Source organism: Palaemon carinicauda, chromosome 1, assembly GCF_036898095.1.
Source record: "Palaemon carinicauda isolate YSFRI2023 chromosome 1, ASM3689809v2, whole genome shotgun sequence".
In the NCBI taxonomy this organism is placed as follows: Eukaryota; Metazoa; Arthropoda; class Malacostraca; order Decapoda; family Palaemonidae; genus Palaemon; species Palaemon carinicauda.
The window spans coordinates 160453158-160470256 of NC_090725.1; the positions used below are offsets into that span (position 1 = coordinate 160453158).

Genomic DNA, 17099 nt, shown 5'->3' on the forward strand with positions numbered 1-17099 from the left:
TATAGATATTTTACCACCTATTTATAATCTTTATTTATAATAACATCTTTAGTAAAAGCTCTTCAATATCACTTTCAGGAGTAAATGCGTTTATGATCGACGATGAAACGTAAAAAAAACGTTTTCCTTTTAAGAAGGCGTTTTTTTTTTTTAGGAAAAAAAAAACAACACGAAACAAAATTGCTCATATTTCATATATTTTGATTTTCTAAGGATAAATAAAACAACATTAATTATAACATTATTATTACATAGTACCTGGTAAGATATCTTTTGCCGCAAAAGTTAACCTATAGACAGATGTTAAAATTGGTTAGCGAGTTCGTTATGATCGGCGATGGAACGTACCAAACAAAGTAATGGGTTTGGTTGTGGTGACATGTTTGGCAGTAGCATGATAAAAAATAGTCTTTATTTTGATGGTTTTTAATTTAAAGTTTAATGAATAAGGATTTTTCACCATAATCACAACGTAAGTATAAAAATTAATTAGTACAAATATGGAATATTATACATATAGGTGTTGGACAGTTAGGCTAGGCCTAGCGACAAGTTCACACAACAGATGGGCAAACCTTAACATTTTTCATCCAAAACTAGTCTTGAAATGTTTGAACAGAAATCTTTCTCTCACATTCTCCCCCCCCCTTCTCAGACATCGGGGAACCATCACCCCCCCAATACAATTAAGAAAACAATAGATTTCCTACGCTTCGCGGTGCTTGACTCGCGGATTTAGAATGCTCCTCGCAGATACAGGAAAATTAATTTTTAAAAACTATCGATCGCGTAATTGAGGAATCGCGTAATTAGAACACGTGTAATTCGGGACCCTACTGTACTACAGTACTTGTTGTTGACGCCACCTCACTTTTTCCTCTGTCGTGCTTCCGGCAAGACGTTCTTGGATACGCTTATGATTTTGGAGTATTGTTCACGGTTTGGTGAAGTATTTCTCTAAAATTTGCAGCTATTCGCTATACTGGAAACTTCTATATTAGCTTAGTTAGCTTTTGGAATTAATTTGATTAATTATGGTGACGAAGAGAGTATGAACTCTCTTTCACCTTTAAATGGCCGACCCTTCCCTTAGACGGAAGTGTTGGTGTCTAAGAGAGTATAGACTCTCTTTCTTAATTTTGCTTAACAAAAGTTATAGATTTATTTTATATCTCTCCGCCTCTTATAGGCCTCTTCGATTAACTTCCTTTTATTATAAACTTATTAAAATTAATTTTTATATTTGTTTATATTCGACCTTCCTAATAGTAGGCGGTCTTTTCTTGGTACCGAAGTTAATTAACATTGAGCCCGTCATTTCGGTTTTACCTGTTAACATATTATGCTATTTTAATGTCTTTGAAAGAATTTCTTTGATAGTCTCGTACTGTTTTCAAAGTTGAACTAACGTTTTGTTTTGTCTCTGCAGTTGTTGACGTTCAGAACGTTCAACTTGCGCTCTATCGTTACGATAGAGAAAGAATTTTCACGGTGTCACGTTGCAGTAAGAGTAACCGTGTCTAGCGTTTTGTTCATTCTTTCTTAACTTAATGGTTTTAATTCTAATAAAGGAACTTTTCATTCTGGGAAATATTTCAGTTTTTTCCTTTAACAATAATATGTTTTAACGATATATATGATTGGGCTCTTCTCTCAGGTTCTAAGTCAAGAGAGAGAGAGAGAGAGAGAGATAGAGACGGAGGGAGAAAGAGGAGGATAAACGTTTCATTCAAGCGAGTAACGTTGTTATCGTTTTTGCTCTTCTCCCTAGTCTCTTTAGGGGAAGAAGGTAAACGTTTCTAGAGTGATCTAGTGTTTACTCTTTCCAGCCACTGAATTATTTATCTTTCATTAGATTTTTCTGTTACATTGTAATTCTGTTTTCGCAATTACTAACTTTTGAGAAAGGATAGAATTGCGTGTTTCAGGTACAAACCACTTAAAGTTTCGAGTTCAGTGAAATAAGTGCAAACAGAAAATCAAAGTGATAAGTGATTAGCGCAAAGTGTGTCAGTGTTGTGCGTGAGGGTACTTCTGTGCGTCCCAGTCGTCCTCCCAGTCCGGGACCTCTTGCAAGCTCCCAAGCCCAGGGGAGAAGCAATGTCGAAGGGCAAAAGGGTTCGGCAGGCCTTGATCGACGCACAGAAGTATCCTCGGTGGTTGCGGGCGTGTCTTACAGAGACCGTCACTCCCACCCGCAGACGATTGAGCCCTTATTTTGCTCGTCTGCAGAAGAAATTTAGGGGAGAAAACGCTGGTCTCAGGTCTCAAGACCTCTTAAACGTAAAGTCCAGACCTATGCCAGACGTACGAAGTTAGAGTTCAACAACCCGGATGCAGTCATTGGGTTAGCTCTGACTCGCCGCAGTCATCAGTTGAATGCACTCCGCCTAAGAGGAGTAAGGTTCTGCCGCAACAGATCTCTGCTGTTAAGGCTTTACCTCAGCAGACCTTAGTGTCTGCCGACCCCAAGTTGACTCTACTGCAGTCCATGCAGTCACAACTTTCGGTCTTGATGCGTGAGTGTCGGGCTGAGAAGGTTGCGCCTCCGCCTGCGCTCGCTCCGCCTGCGCTCCCTCCGCCTGCGCTCGCTCCGCCTGCGCTCGCTCCGCCTGACCGCAGTACCGCCTGCCAGGCGTACGATGTTGAGCCACGTTATGAGTTTACTGATCCCAGTGGTGTGCAGCTCCCTCCGCCTTCCTTAAGGCAACCTCAGCAATGGGAACAGGAGGCTTATACCTCTCTTCCTCCGCTTCCACTTGCTGTTCCACCAGTGAGGCAACACTCGCTTGAGGTACAACAACCTCTCCCATCCATGAGTCAGTCTCCTCAGCTCTCGCTGCAGCGAGCTCAACCCTCCTCAAGGCAAGCACCTCAACACCTTAGCCTTGCGCCTCAGGAGCCTCACTTGCGAGACTTTTACTGCGTTCTGCGCAGCCACTACCTTTTCGCTCTCAGCTCACACCGCAGGAACCTCAACTCGTTCCTCAGGAACTTGCTACTGCGCATCCGCCAACCACTCAGCAAGCGCAACCCTTGAGTTCAGCCACTCATACCAGGAGTCAGCCTCCTCCACCCATGCGCCTACCTTCTGCTACTTCTTTTGATCAGCCTTTGCAGACTGAGCCTCAGGTGTTCCCTCAACAGAGTCTTGAAGAGGAAACCACAACTATTGTTGTTCCAGCTCGTTCTGACTCTGCTGTTCAGCATACCTTACCTCCATTTTCAAACATTATGATAATGGAGGTTATTTGTATTACTTATAAAAATATATTTGTATTCCTTGCAATATATTTTTAACAATATCGCAAAATATGGCAAAAATATGAATCATGAGTTATGTATGTAAGGTAAATATTATGTTGATATTAAAACCCCATGCAAGCATGCATAAAGCACTCTAGCACTGGTCATGGAATTTCTGAGAAATGTTAAACGCCATGCACACGCTCTGCTTACCTTACAGCATGCTCTACCTACAGCATGCTCTGCATACAGCATGCTCTGCATACAACATGCTCTGCATACAGCATGCTCTGCATTCAGCATGCTCTGCATACAACATGCTCTGCATACAGCATGCTCTGCATACAGCATGCTCTGCATACAACATGCTCTGCATACAGCATGCTCTGCATTCAGCATGCTCTGCATACAACATGCTCTGCATACAGCATGCTCTGCATTCAGCATGCTCTGCATACAACATGCTCTACATACAGCATGCTCTGCATACAGCATACTCTGCATACAACATGCTCTGCATACCTTACCGCATGCTTCTCAGTCACACATCTTTGGTTGTTGCCAACTCACTAGACTGTCAAGCAGTTTCATAACGTTGCCTTCTAGTCTGCTGCTTTTGCACCAGTGAAACCCTCACTGAGAGAACTTAGCTTTTCTCGGATATGGTCCCTGTGGATGAGAAAGTGCTTTTCTCCCTCCTTCTGATATTCCCTTGAGGACTCTGTCATTTGGAGGGAGCCTTTAGCTGCGTAGCCTCCTATGGACTTTTATTTAAGCATAACATGCTTCCAGGGAAGGTAATGGTTCCACTTCAGTCGCTAATCCCGTCTGTTACCACACCTGCTCCCATAGACCTTGAGCTGTGTTGCAAGACATGCAGTCCAAGCTTAGTCCTTGTTAGAGGATTTTTTGTTTACGGAGTCAATGTGTCACGGGGAAGACGTTCAACAACCAGCAGAAGTGACTTGTTGTGACGCAGTGCGGCAACCTCAGCAACCCGATAAGGAGTTGTCTGTACGACCCAGACAGTCTAGACAGATTCGGGTTGTCACTGTACTTCCTCGCTTGCCCATGGTTGACAGTTCACAGACTGTGCAGCAGTACCATGATCTTGTGTCCGGCTCCGTCAGACGACTGACTTTTAAGAGCTCCCACAAGTCGTCGCTGTCTGGAGATTTTCAAATGGACTATGGATCTGACCAAGGAACTGGGCCTCCTGGTCAATTTTGAGGAGTCTCAGCTCGTCCCATCCCAGACCATTGTCTCCTTGGGTATGGATCTTCAGAGTCGAGCTTTTCGGGCTTTTCCGTCGGCCCCAAGGATCTTCCAAGCCCTAGAATGCATCCAGAGCATGCTGAGAAGGAACCGATGCTCAGTCAGGTAGTGGATGAGTCTAACAGGGACACTTTCATCGCTGGCCCTGTTCATCGTGTTAGGGAGACTCCACCTCCCCCCCCCTTCAGTATCATCTAGCTGCTCACTGGATAAAGGACATGACGCTAGAGACGGTCTCAGTTCCTGTTTCCGAAGAGAGGAGGTCTTCTCTCGCGTGGTGTAAGTACAGCTTTCTTCTCAAGGAAGTCTACCTTTGGCTGTTCAGAAACACGACCGCCGTCTCCTCTCGGACGCATCAGACACGGGCTGGGGTGCGACTTTGGACGGACAAGAATGCTCGGGAACATGGAATCAGGAGCAAAGGACACTTCACATCAATTGCAAGGAGTTGTTGGCGGTTATTCTGGCCTTGATAAACTTCAAGTCCCTCCAGCTTAACAAAGTGGTGGAGGTGGACTCTGACAACACCACAGCCCTGGCTTACATCTTCAAGCAGGGAGGGACTCTTTCGTGGAAGTTGTTCTAGATCGCAAGGGACCTCCTCATCTGGTCTAAAGATCGAAAGCTAACTGGTAACGAGGTTCATTCAGGGCGGTATGAATGTCATGGCAGATCACCTCAGCCGGAAGGGTCAGGTCATCCCCACAGAGTGGACCCTTCTCAAGAATGTTTGCAGCAGACTTTGGGCCCTGTGGGGTCAGCCAACCATAGATCTGTTCGCTACCTCGATAACCTAGAGACTCCTGTTGTATTGTTCTCCGATTCCAGACCCAGCAGCAGTTCACGTGGATGCTTTTCTGCTGGATTGGTTCCATCTCGACCTGTATGCATTCCCGCCGTTCAAGATTGTCAACAGGGTACTTCAGAAGTTCTCCTCTCGCAAAGGGACACGGCTGACGTTGGTTGGCTCCGCTCTGGCCCGCGAGAGAATGGTTCTTAGAGGTACTGCAATGGCTGGTCGACATTCCCAGGACTCTTCCTCTAGGAGTGAACCTTCTAAGTTTACCTCACGTAAAGAAGGTACACCCAATCCTCCACGCTCTTCGTCTGACTGCCTTCAGACTTTCGAAAGACTCTCAAGAGCTAGGGGCTTTTCGAAGGAGGCAGCCAGAGCGATTGCCAAAGCAAGGAGTACATCCACTCTCAGAATCTATCAGTCTCAAGGGGAAGTCTTCCGTAGCTGGTACAAAACCAATGCAGTTTCCTCAACCAGTACCACTGTAACCCAGATTGCTGACTTCCTGTTATATCTAAGGAAAGTAAGATCCCTTTCAGCTCCTACGATCAAGGGTTACAGAAGTATGTTGGCAGCGGTTTTCCGCCACAGAGGCTTGGATCTTTCCACCAACAAAGATCTACAGGACCTCCCTAGGTCTTTTGAGACCTCAAAGGAACGTCGGTTGTCCACTCCAGGCTGGAATCTAGACGTGGTCCTAAGGTTCCTTATGTCATCAAGATTTGAACCTCTCCAATCAGCCTCTTTTTAGGACCTCACATTAAAAACTCTTTTCCTCGTGTGCTTGACAACAGCTAAAAGAGTAAGTGAGATCCACGCCTTCAGCAGGATCATTGTTTTCACATCTGAAACGGCTACATGTTCCTTGCAGCTCGGTTTTTGCTAAACGAGCTTCCTTCACGTCCTTGGCCTAAGTCGTTCGAGATCCCAAGCCTGTCCAACTTGGTGGGGAATGAACTGAAGAGAGTACTTTGCCCAGTTAGAGCTCTTAGGTACTATCTAAAAAGGTCTTAACCTTTACAAGGACAATCAGAAGCCTTATAGTGTGCTATCAAGAAACCTTCTTTTCCAAGTTCTAAGAACTCAGTTTCTTACTATTCAGGCTTCTGATTAGAGAAACACATTCTCATCTGAAGGAAGAAGACCTTGCTTTGCTGAAGGTAAGGACACATGAAGTGGGAGCTGTGGCTACTTCAGTGGCCTTCAAACAGAGCCATTCTCTGCAGAGTGTTATGGATGCAACCTATTGGAGAAGCAAGTCAGTGTTCGCATCATTCTATCTCAAAGATGTCCAGTCTCTTTACGAGTACTGCTACACCCTGGGACCATTCGTAGCAACGAATGCAGTAGTAGGCGAGGGCTCAGCCACTACATTCCCATAATCCCATAACCTTTTAACTTTTCTCTTGAATACTTTTTATGGGTTGTACGGTCGGCTAAGAAGCCTTCCACATCCTTGTTGATTTGGCGGGTGGTCAATTCTTTCTTGAGAAGCGCCGAGGTTAAAGGTTGTGATGAGGTCCTTTAGTATGGGTTGCAGCCCTGTATACTTTAGCACCTTTGAGTTGATTCAGCCTTCCAAGAGGAACGCTGCGCTCAGTAAGGAAGACGATCTTATTAAAGGCAGAGTAACGGTTCAAGTCGACTTCCTTACCAGGTACTTATTATTTCATTGTTATTGTGGATAACTGATTATATGAAATACGGGATACTTAGCTATCCTTTAGTCTTGTACACTGGTTTTTCACCCACCCCCCTGGGTGTGAATCAGCTACATGATTATCGGGTAAGTTTAATATTGAAAAATGTTATTTTCATTAGTAAAATAAATTTTTGAATATACTTACCCGATAATCATGATTTAATTGACCCACCCTTCCTCCCCATAGAGAACCAGTGGACCGAGGAAAAAGTGAGGTGGCGTCAACAACAAGTACTGTAGTACCTGGCCACAGGTGGCGCTTGTGAGTACACCCCCTTCTAGTATAGTGATAGCTGGCGTATCCCTCCCGTAGAATTCTGTCGGGCAACGGAGTTGACAGCTACATGATTATCGGGTAAGTATATTCAAAAATTTATTTTACTAATGAAAATAACATATTTCACTCAGCAAAGCAGATTTAATAAGTTTCTTCACCTCTCTCTCTCTCTCTCTCTCTCTCTCTCTCTCTCTCTCTCTCTCTCTCTCTCTCTCTCTCTCTCTCTCTCTCTCTCTCTCTCTCTCAAGTACGTTCAAATATGTTCAGGAATTCATCGTTGATGCTGTTCTAGTACTATCAGTCCTTCTAAATCACCCATCTCCCTCACGTTAGCAGCCTCTTGTCCATCTCTTAAACCATCGTTGTACCTTATAAGCGTATTCCATGAAAGTCATTTGCTCGTCCTTCCTCAAAATTTGGAATCTTTCATTATAATATTCAGGGATCATCTGATACACTTGCAGCTCGCTCCTCTTCACTTCTTAATACTCATTCCTCTGAGCCTGAGATAAGGACAGGTAAGTACTGCAACCTTTCCCAAGCAATACACTTTGAAATAACACAGACCATTTATCTTCTGGCCATTCCATCATCGATGTGACCGTTTCAAAATGATCGAAGAATTCATCAGGAGCCTCTTCTGCCGACCGTGCATGAGCATTCAACAGTTCCAATTTCCTTGCTTGTCTCGCTTCTTCTAAGTTTTTCTTCCTGTCTTCTCTCTTTTTTTCTTGTCTTGCTATTTCCCTTGCTTCCATTTCCCTCGCATGTCTTGCAATCTCTCTGGCTTCTTCCCTTTCTTTTTCTTCTCGTTCTGCCTCTCGTTCCTTTGCACGTCGTGCTTCTTCCCTCTCTTCTTCTACTTCTCGTCTTGCTTCCATTTCCTTCGTGCGACATGCTTTTCTCTCTCTTCTTCTTCTTCTCGTCTTGCTTCCATTTCCTTCTCTCTTGCCATCATCTTTAATTTGATGAAATTCTTCTCTGCTGTGATTCGTCGAATTTTCATCCTCAGCATCCCTTTCTGCTTTCATGTCTTCAGTTTGTAGGTCAACTGGTCCTTACTTCGCTACAAATTCTTCTTCAGCCTCCTCCAACAGTTCATGAGCTGCTAGAACATATTGTTCCGACAATTTCCCCAAGTTTATCAACGTTTCTAAAGCTAGACACTTGATTTTGGCTTTAATCATTCCACTTGTTGCATGGCCACCACATGCCATTAAAATAGAGAACCACTAAGCTTTAGTTACATTAGGCTTTGACAATTCCTGAACATTTAGGATATTCAAAAACTCCTGGATATTAAACAGTGCCATCTTGTACTTTTACAAAAAAAAAAAAAAAAAAAAAAAAAAAAAAAAAAAAAAAAAAAAAAAAAATAAATAAATAAATCCTCTCTCCAAAAAATATATCCTAATAATACGCAGGATCCCAACAACACTAAATTTTTCAAACCCTTAATCAAACACTGTCCTATTATCATTATTATTTAGAACAGGCTCACTTGATCCCTGGTCTGGGCACCAAAAAATATATTATAGTCCTTTGGTCTGGGAACCAAAATCTAATATATATTATGGCTGGCAAGCTACACAACCTCTTGAGTTCCTAACTCCCCTGTTTGTTTTTACATTAAATCTGTTAAACTTGAAAATATTATAACTCCCAGACAGCAATATATATAAATCACTGAATATCCAAAGGTCTCTTAAGTACACGTCAAACAAACTGTCTAATTATTCTTAAGAATTATTCAAAGCCACCTCGTACTTCGATTCTTCAACAGGGGTACGAGTGAATACTGAAAGAAACACTGGTAATATGGGAGACCAAGACCCCCCCCCAGTGACTTCCGCGATGCAAACATCATTACCATCTTCAAGAAGGGAGACAGGGAGAACTGTAACAACTACCGGGGAATATCACTACTAAGCATCGCGAGTAAGATTTTCGCTCGGATTCTCCTTGACCGCCTCCTTATTCTCGCAGAAGACGTCCTGCCAGAGTCCCAGTGCGGCTTTCGACCTTCCCGCGGGACCATAGACATGATCTTCTGTGCGCGACAACTACAAGAGAAGAGCCTCGAACAACAACAGCCCATAATGTTCATCCTCTGGGATTTGAAAAAAGCCTTCGACAAAGTACCTCGACCTGCCATGTGGGCTGTCCTCAAAAGATATGGCTGCCCACCCGATTTTGTCAAGCTGGTGCGTGCCCTCCATGACGGAATGGTTGAGAGAGTCTGCCACAAGAACTCTCTTTCGGACCCATTCCCCATCAACGGCGGCCTGAAGCAGGGCTGTGTTCTGGCCCCAACGTGTTTCTCGCTATACACCGCAGCAATGCTCAACGAGATTCCCCCAGACACACCCTCAGTCGACCTACGTTTCCGCATGGATGGAGGCGCTTTCAACCTCGCTAGACTCCGCGCCAGAACCAAGACCACCTTGTGTGCAGCGCGAGAACTGCAGTATGCTGACGACAATGCCACCCCAGGTCAGACGGCAGAGGACCTGCAGTCGTTAGCTGATGCGTACAACTCTGCCTACGAACGTTTTGGGATGCAAGTCAACACAGACAAAACCAAGACCCTCGTCCAACATCCACCAGGACTGATGCTCCCCAACTTCAATACCACAGTGAATGACCAACCGTTAGAACAGGTGAACCAGTTCTCCTACCTAGGGAGCATCCTAACATCAGCTCCCACAAGCAAAAAGGACGTGGAGACCAGGATCAGTGCAGCCCACTCCGCCTTTGGCCGACTCAACTGCCGCGTATTTAACAACCACGCACTGACAATGACCACCAAAATAATGGTGTTCAAGGCAGTAGTCCTCTCCACGCTCCTGTATGCATGTGAAACATGGACGCTATATAAAAACGATCTTAAAAACCTAGAACGCTTCCAACAAATGAAACTGAGGCAGATCTTGAAAATCCCCTGGGAGAGCCACACCACCAACATTGAAGTCTTAGAACGTGCCTCACTGACCAGCGTGGAGGCCACCATCATCCACCACCGCCTCCGCTGGATAGGACACGTGCATAGGATGGATCCATCTAGGCTCCCAAAGAAAATATTCTACGGAGAACTGACCCAGGGCACCAGACCACGAGGAGCCCCGAAAATGCGCTATAAAGATCAACTAAAGCGCACCCTGGCTCTAACTGACATCGATCCTTCCTCATGGGAAGAAACAGCCAGGGACAGGAAAACCTGGAGGAGTATAGTACACCATGGCACCGTGGACTTCGAGGAGAGGAGGAGACAAAATGAGGAGGCTAGGAGGAGAAGAAGGAGAGAGCGATTAGAACAGCCCCGCCCACCACCTACCCTCCCTTGTGAACACTGTCCGCGACTCTTCCACCACAGACTAGGACTTAACAGCCACATCAGATATAAGGACCCACCCCACAGATAGGAGGCTGATGGCTAACGACAGAACCCAATACTCGGACACGAGTGGGCGCCGACGACGACGACGAGTGTACTTTATTAGCTTATAACTGAGGGAGCAGTAATAAGACGCGAATGCGGTTAAGTATTTTATTATGCAATTAATTTATCAAATTTAGTTACAACAAAGTATGAATCTGATCCAGCATTACAGCACATCAAAACACATATTTTCTCGTGTAGAAAAAATATATAAATACATTATCGGAATAACGCCACTCAATGGAGATGTGAAACCAAATCTATTTGACATGGTCAGATGTTCGGAAATGCATAAACACTGTGACGCAAACGTTCACTCGGCACTGGTCTATTAATCATATGCACCTAAACAGAACAATATGTCAACCATAGCTAAGATCTGCACTAGTGGGTAGGTACTGTATCCCCATGCATCCGATGCACTGTAAAGTCCCAAAAGAGTCCACTGTTCATCGCAGTACTAGACGACGGGTTTAATGACACTACCCGCCGCTACCACAAATTGTTTTACTGTATTTCATATATTTGCTTCGCATAATGTTTGTAGAAGAACCTCGATGATTTCCACCCAGTGTATGAGCGAAGTCTTTCAAAGTCCATATGTTGAAAAATGTTCAACGAAGAAGCAACTTTCCTCGGATCGTGACCTCTGAAGAGCTGTCCTCCCTTGAAGTTTAAAGTTCTTCGAAGATAGATTTTGAGACACTCTACGGGGCACAGAGAGGCATCTTCCTTCAGTGGGTAGATTCTCCAGGGACCCCACCTTTTGGTGAGTACCTCGTTCTCGGCAAGAAAGGCAGGATCAGGAAAAAGGTTCAGTTCTCCTGAGTCTAGGAACTGAATATGGCCTTTGTTTCTGGATAAGGCCACTATTTCCCTAACTCTAGCCCCTGAAGCTATTGCAAACAGAAAGATGACTTTCTGTGTTAAATCGTTTAGAGTACAGACTTCATTGTCTAGGTTAAAAAGTATAGCGCAAGACTTTGTCCAAAGACCACATAATGGGCTTTGGTGGGGCTGCAGGCTTGAGTCTAGCGCATGCTTTTGGGATCTTATTAAAGATTTCACCTGAGAGGTCCACCTCAAAAGCGTACAGAAGTGGTCTAGCCAGGGCCGATTTACAAGAAGTAATTGTAGTAGAGGCCAGGCCTTGTTCGTGAAGGTTTATGAAGAATGCAAGACAGAAAGCTATTGATATCTCTGTCGGTTTTCTTGTTTTCACAAAGGACACCCATTTCTTCCATGACGATTCATATTGTCTCCTAGTAGAACTTGACTTGTACTCCTCGATGAGGTCAACTTTATCCTTCGAGATTCCAAACTTTTTGTTCCCTGCTAAGGCGAGAAAATCATGAGATGTAGGTTGCTAGTTCTCGAGGATGAAGCGTAAGCAGTCGACTTCTGGACCAGTTAAGATAGCACTGGATTCGGCAGAGGAAACAGCTTCAGTTTCAACTCCAGGACTAGAGGGAACCAATTGCTTTTGGGCCACTGGAGTGCTACTACTGCTGCTGTCCCTCTGAAGGATCTTATCTTGTCGTGGACTCTTAGCAGGAGATTGGTTGGTGGAAACAGGTAAAGCGATTCCACCTGTTCTAGTCGAGGGACATGGTATCCATCGTTTCTGCTTGAGGGTCAATGTAAGGGGCTACGTAACGAGATAGTTTCTTGTTGTTGCTCGTCGCGAAGAGGTCGATCTGCATTTCTGGGACTTTTTCCGAGATGAAGGAGAATGAGTCTTCGTCTAGGAACCATTCTGTCTCTATGGGCTTTCGCCTGGATAGAGCGTCCGCCGTCACATTGCGGAACCCTTGTAAGTGAATTGCTGATAGGTGCCATCCCTTCCTCCTTGCCAGATAGAAGATGGCTAACATCACATGGTTGATGTGGGGTGATCTCGAGCCTTCTCGATTTAGACACTTTACTATCATCTCGTTGTCCAGGACCAATCTAATGTGGATTGATCTGTGAGGGGATAGTGTATTCAATGTCAGGAATACTGCCATAACTTCCAAAATGTTGATATGAAAGGTTTTGAACTGGTGCGACCAATTCCTTTGCACTTTCTTGTCGTAAGGATGACCTCCCCATCCTTCCAAAGAGGCATCCGTGTGTATCACCACTGATGGTTGTGGTGGTTGCAGGGGAATTGTCCGTGCTAGCCTCTTGGCTGTTGATCACGGCTTTAATTGCATGCGCAACAAGGTCGGGGTCAACCTTAGTTGATCTCTTCGAGCGTTTGATGCTTATTTCCTCCAGACCCCTGACGCATCCTTCAAATGTGCCTTTAGCACAGGGTCTGTCACTGCTGCAAACTGGAGAGAGTCCAATACTCCTTCCTGTTGGCGTCTTGAAATCCTCTTGTGATGGATTAGTCTCCTGACAGATCCCGCTATTTCTCTCCTCTTCTTGGATGGAATGGAGAGGTGGTATGACTTTAAGTTCCATTGGATTGTAACCACTGGAACTGTTGAGCTGGAGTGAGACGAGACTTCTTGCGGTTGATCTTGAAGCCCAGGTGTTCCAAAAATTGGATCACTCTCTGGGCTGCTTGCAGACAAGTAGTCTTAGATGCTGCCCATACCAACCAGTCATCTAGATATACTACCACTTGAACACCTACGGTGCCTAGCTATTGAACGATTGTGTCTGCTAGCTTCGTGAATATCCTTGGGGCTGTGTTGAATCCGAAGGGCATTGCTCTGAAGACAAACTTCTTCTGTAGTTTGAATCCTAGGTAGGAAGAGAAAAGGCAACCCATTGGGAGATGCCAGTAAGCATCTGCTAGGTCTATTGAGATCGTGTACTTCTCTTTTGGCAGAAGGGTCCTTATGTGTTGCAAAGTAAGCATCTGGAACTTCTTGTTCTCGATGAACTTGTTGAGTGGAGACAAGTCTAGAATGACTCTGAGTTTGTCTGAGTCTTTCTTAGGAACACAAAACAGCCTTCCCTGGAACTTGATGGACTTCGCTTTCTTTATTACCTTCTTGTTCAAGAGTTCTGAGGGATATTCTTCCAACGAGGGGGTGGAGTGCTGGAAGAATTCTGGAAAACGGGGTGGAGTTCTGCTCCATTTCCACCCGAGTCCATTTGTGATTAGGCTGTGAGCCCAGGGATTGAAGGTCCAGCGAACCCGAAAGTGATGTAGTCTGCCCCCTACCCGGAACCCCTCATTGCTTGGGGGGTCCTGCGGATTTATTTCTGCGACCACGTCCTCTTCTGCTCCGAGAGAAGTTACCTCCTGCAGAGCTTCTCTTAGGACCTTTTCCTTTCTGACTAGGGCGAAAGGAAGTTGACTGCCTCTCAAGGTAGGGTTAAATACTGGTGACTGGGCTACCAGGTGTTGAGGGACCATATGGAAGGTGGTCTGAGGCATCGTGGTCATAGTCATGGAGTGGAGTTGTGCAGGTCTTCGTGGTCTCTTCGACCTTTTGTTCTTGGGCTGGGGACCTCCTTCCGAAGATTTCCTTTTTAAGGACATGCCCCACTTTTGGAGGAGGTTCCTGTTGTCCGTGGTTGCTCTCACAATGACCTCTTGGACCAGTTCCTGTGGGAAAAGGTCTTTATCCCTAATACTTGAGGTAATCAGTTTCCTTGGTTCGTGTCTGATGGTTGCTGAAGCCAGGACGAACTCTCTACAAGCTCTCCTCGCTCTGATGAAAGTGTATAGGTCTTTCACAAGGGTACCCATGTGAGATTTAGCCAGGAACAGGAACATTTCTGGGGCATTATGTTGACCTGCACTCATTTCCAAACAGTTCTGATGAGAGAGGGAAGCCACAAGCTTCTCCTTCGACTCCTGTTCCTTCCTCAGAAGATGGTCTGGTAACTTCGGAAGGTTCTCATTGAACTGTTGGCCTGTAATCTCTGGGTCTAACTTAGAAATGGAGAAGGTTTGGTTTACATCCTTCCACTTTTCCTCGCAGGTAGGTAGTGCTAGAGAGAATGGCTTGCATTCCTCTAGGGTCGGGCAGGGTTTTCTCTCATCGACGGCCTTGACAGCAAAGTCTAGTGCTTTCTCCGAAAAGGGGAAAGAGATGGAGGAAGGAGCAAGAAAGTTGGGGTGTTTCTTGCGCAGTGCTGAGACTTTGGAGTTGGTATATCCAGCTCCCTTCGACGCCTTCAGGAGGATGGCTTGCGCCTTCTCGTGTTCAAATACGATAACCTCTTTGAGGACCGTTTCTTCTAGGGTTGCATTTTCGTCCCGCAGTCTCACGTAGCACTCTGGATAGGCCGAAAAGTTAGGCCAGAACTCAAGGTCTTCAATCTACCTGGCTCCCAACTTCTCAGAAACGAACAGTTTCCCATTCATCATTGGCATATGCTCCGCATACCTCCAGGGATTAGTTTCTGAGCAATGAGGGAGATCAGACACTCTAAGAGGTTTCTTAGAGGTCCCCTTGGTGGTTCCGAAGCGATCCATCTCCTGCAACAACTTTTGCTGCTGATTAATCGATTCCCGCATCGTCTCTTGTTCCCGTTGGAACGACTCCATCATTCGTTGAAGAGATGTCAGAATCTCTTCGCTTGCGTTAACCTGGGTAACAGGTTGTGGAGTTGGGGCCGAGGACGTTGACGCCAGAGGTTGGTATGCCATCACGGCAAACTGAGGGTCTTCTGTTGCAGTTGACAAAGATCCCTCTTCCTCCGCTCGTGGAGGGTCCACGTTCTATTCAGGGCCACCTTGTAGTAGGCCCTGTTCTGTGTCGGTGGACACTTCTGACATCCTTTCTTGGTGGATGTCCATGCCTTCTAGGGCCTTATTAATGTCCAAGTCAATCTTCAGTTGAACGAAGGGGGGACCGGAGCTGTTTCTGGGACACCACCGCACTCGGCAAACCCTTGGGGGAACAGTAGGCACCTCAGGGAGTCATTGGGCAAGTATGGTCCTGGAGAGTTCTTTTGGAACCCTCTTACCCATTTGCAAAGGGTGTCCCTCGCTGTATCTCTAGTCTCTAGAGTAACTAGGGGGCCTTCGCTGAAACCGGTGGCCAGCAGGGTTGAGCAAGTGGGGCAACCCTTTGGGTCCCAATACTTTAGGACTCCTATGGCGACGCTGCGTGGGCCATGAGTCCTGCACATCGTGTGGCCACAGAAGTCTTTCCCCTTGTGGTTGCAGAACATTGCTCCGCACTTCTCCATAGGGTCATCCTGCAAAGGAAAAATACTAATGAGTATTTTTGTTTTTTATATCAGTGATATAAAAGCATACAGTTTATATTAACAATAGTAATCTCTATTGTTTATGGTAGCTTAGGATAGTAAGCTTGAAAGGAAACAGAAAAGACACATATCTGTATTTCCTCTCCCAGGCCATTGCTGAGACCTCCGTCAGTATTAATATTCAGTTTCCCTTATAAGGAGGATAAAAGGTAGAGAAACTCCAGGAACTATTGTTAGAGTTAGTAAATAGCTTATACTAACATTATCCACCTGTAGTATTATATTAATACCGTTTGGGTATTTCAAGTCCCTGATGATCAAGGAAAACCATTTGGGTGTTGAGGGAGTACTCAGCCTCAACAGAATATCATGGTCTCAACAATCGTCTGTGATAGGAAACACAGAGTATGTCAGAAAACATATGTACTACTGTATAGTTGTACACAGTAGTTTGCCGGCGAACACTGCCGGTGTTGGGTTAGTACCTAACGGTGCTAACTGAAAGAGAGAGAGAAAGATTAAGGAAGGAGAGTTTCCTATTACTATGAATGAACATAACAGCTGGAAGTGTAGGAGAACTATAAGACCGCCTACTGTTTCCTTACCAGAATGAAAGTTCCAATAGGAGGGGAAAGAATCTATCACATTCTGGTTCCCACCCATCCACAAAAGGCCTGTTGCCGACAATGAAGTCAGCGGCAATGAATGTGGATGGCAGCTTAAGAGAGAGAGCTGAGGACTTTCCAAAGTATTTTAGGTTTTCCACCGGAAGCCGTCAGAAGCCGTCTCAATATTCCCCCAATTTTATTAACTTTCTGTGAAGGAAGGGAGTTAGGGGGAAGATGGCAGAGACGGCTGAACTAACTACCGCCGGCAGGGTACCAGCCGGTAACGCAGTCATCCTAGCAAGCTGGGATGATTGTCAGAATACCGGTGAAAGAATCTTGTGACGGCATGACGTCACTAAAGGACAGTGGGAAGGGGTTGAGGGTCTTACAGTTCATTGATGTCAGAGGTGGCGGCAGGTATATCGCCTTCCTCAAACAATGAGCTGGGGAAGCATGGCTTTCTGTGCTGACGACATTGTCATTGGCAAGACAAGGACACCTTGAGTATGTCACTATCTGAATCAAAGCTGGGGCAGAAAGAACATCGTTCTACTCGACGGCGATGAAGAGAGACAGTGGCTGCCACCCATGAC

At 45.4% G+C, this 17099-nt stretch overlaps 2 protein-coding genes across 2 annotated transcripts in view; one reads left to right on the forward strand and one right to left on the reverse strand.

Moving 5' to 3' along the window:
• The first annotated feature begins 292 nt into the window (after positions 1-292).
• LOC137652765 (zinc finger protein 432-like) overlaps positions 293-17099 on the forward strand; it is a 63255-nt gene continuing 46448 nt past the window's right edge. Inside the window, exon 1 of the mRNA XM_068386173.1 lies at positions 293-472. The gene's annotated coding sequence lies outside the window, so the exon portion shown is untranslated. The remainder of the gene's footprint in view (positions 473-17099) is intronic.
• Positions 7779-8327, reverse strand: LOC137620865 (uncharacterized). Its single transcript, XM_068351339.1, has one exon. The coding sequence runs from the start codon at positions 8325-8327 to the stop codon at positions 7779-7781; it is 549 nt and encodes a 182-aa protein (XP_068207440.1).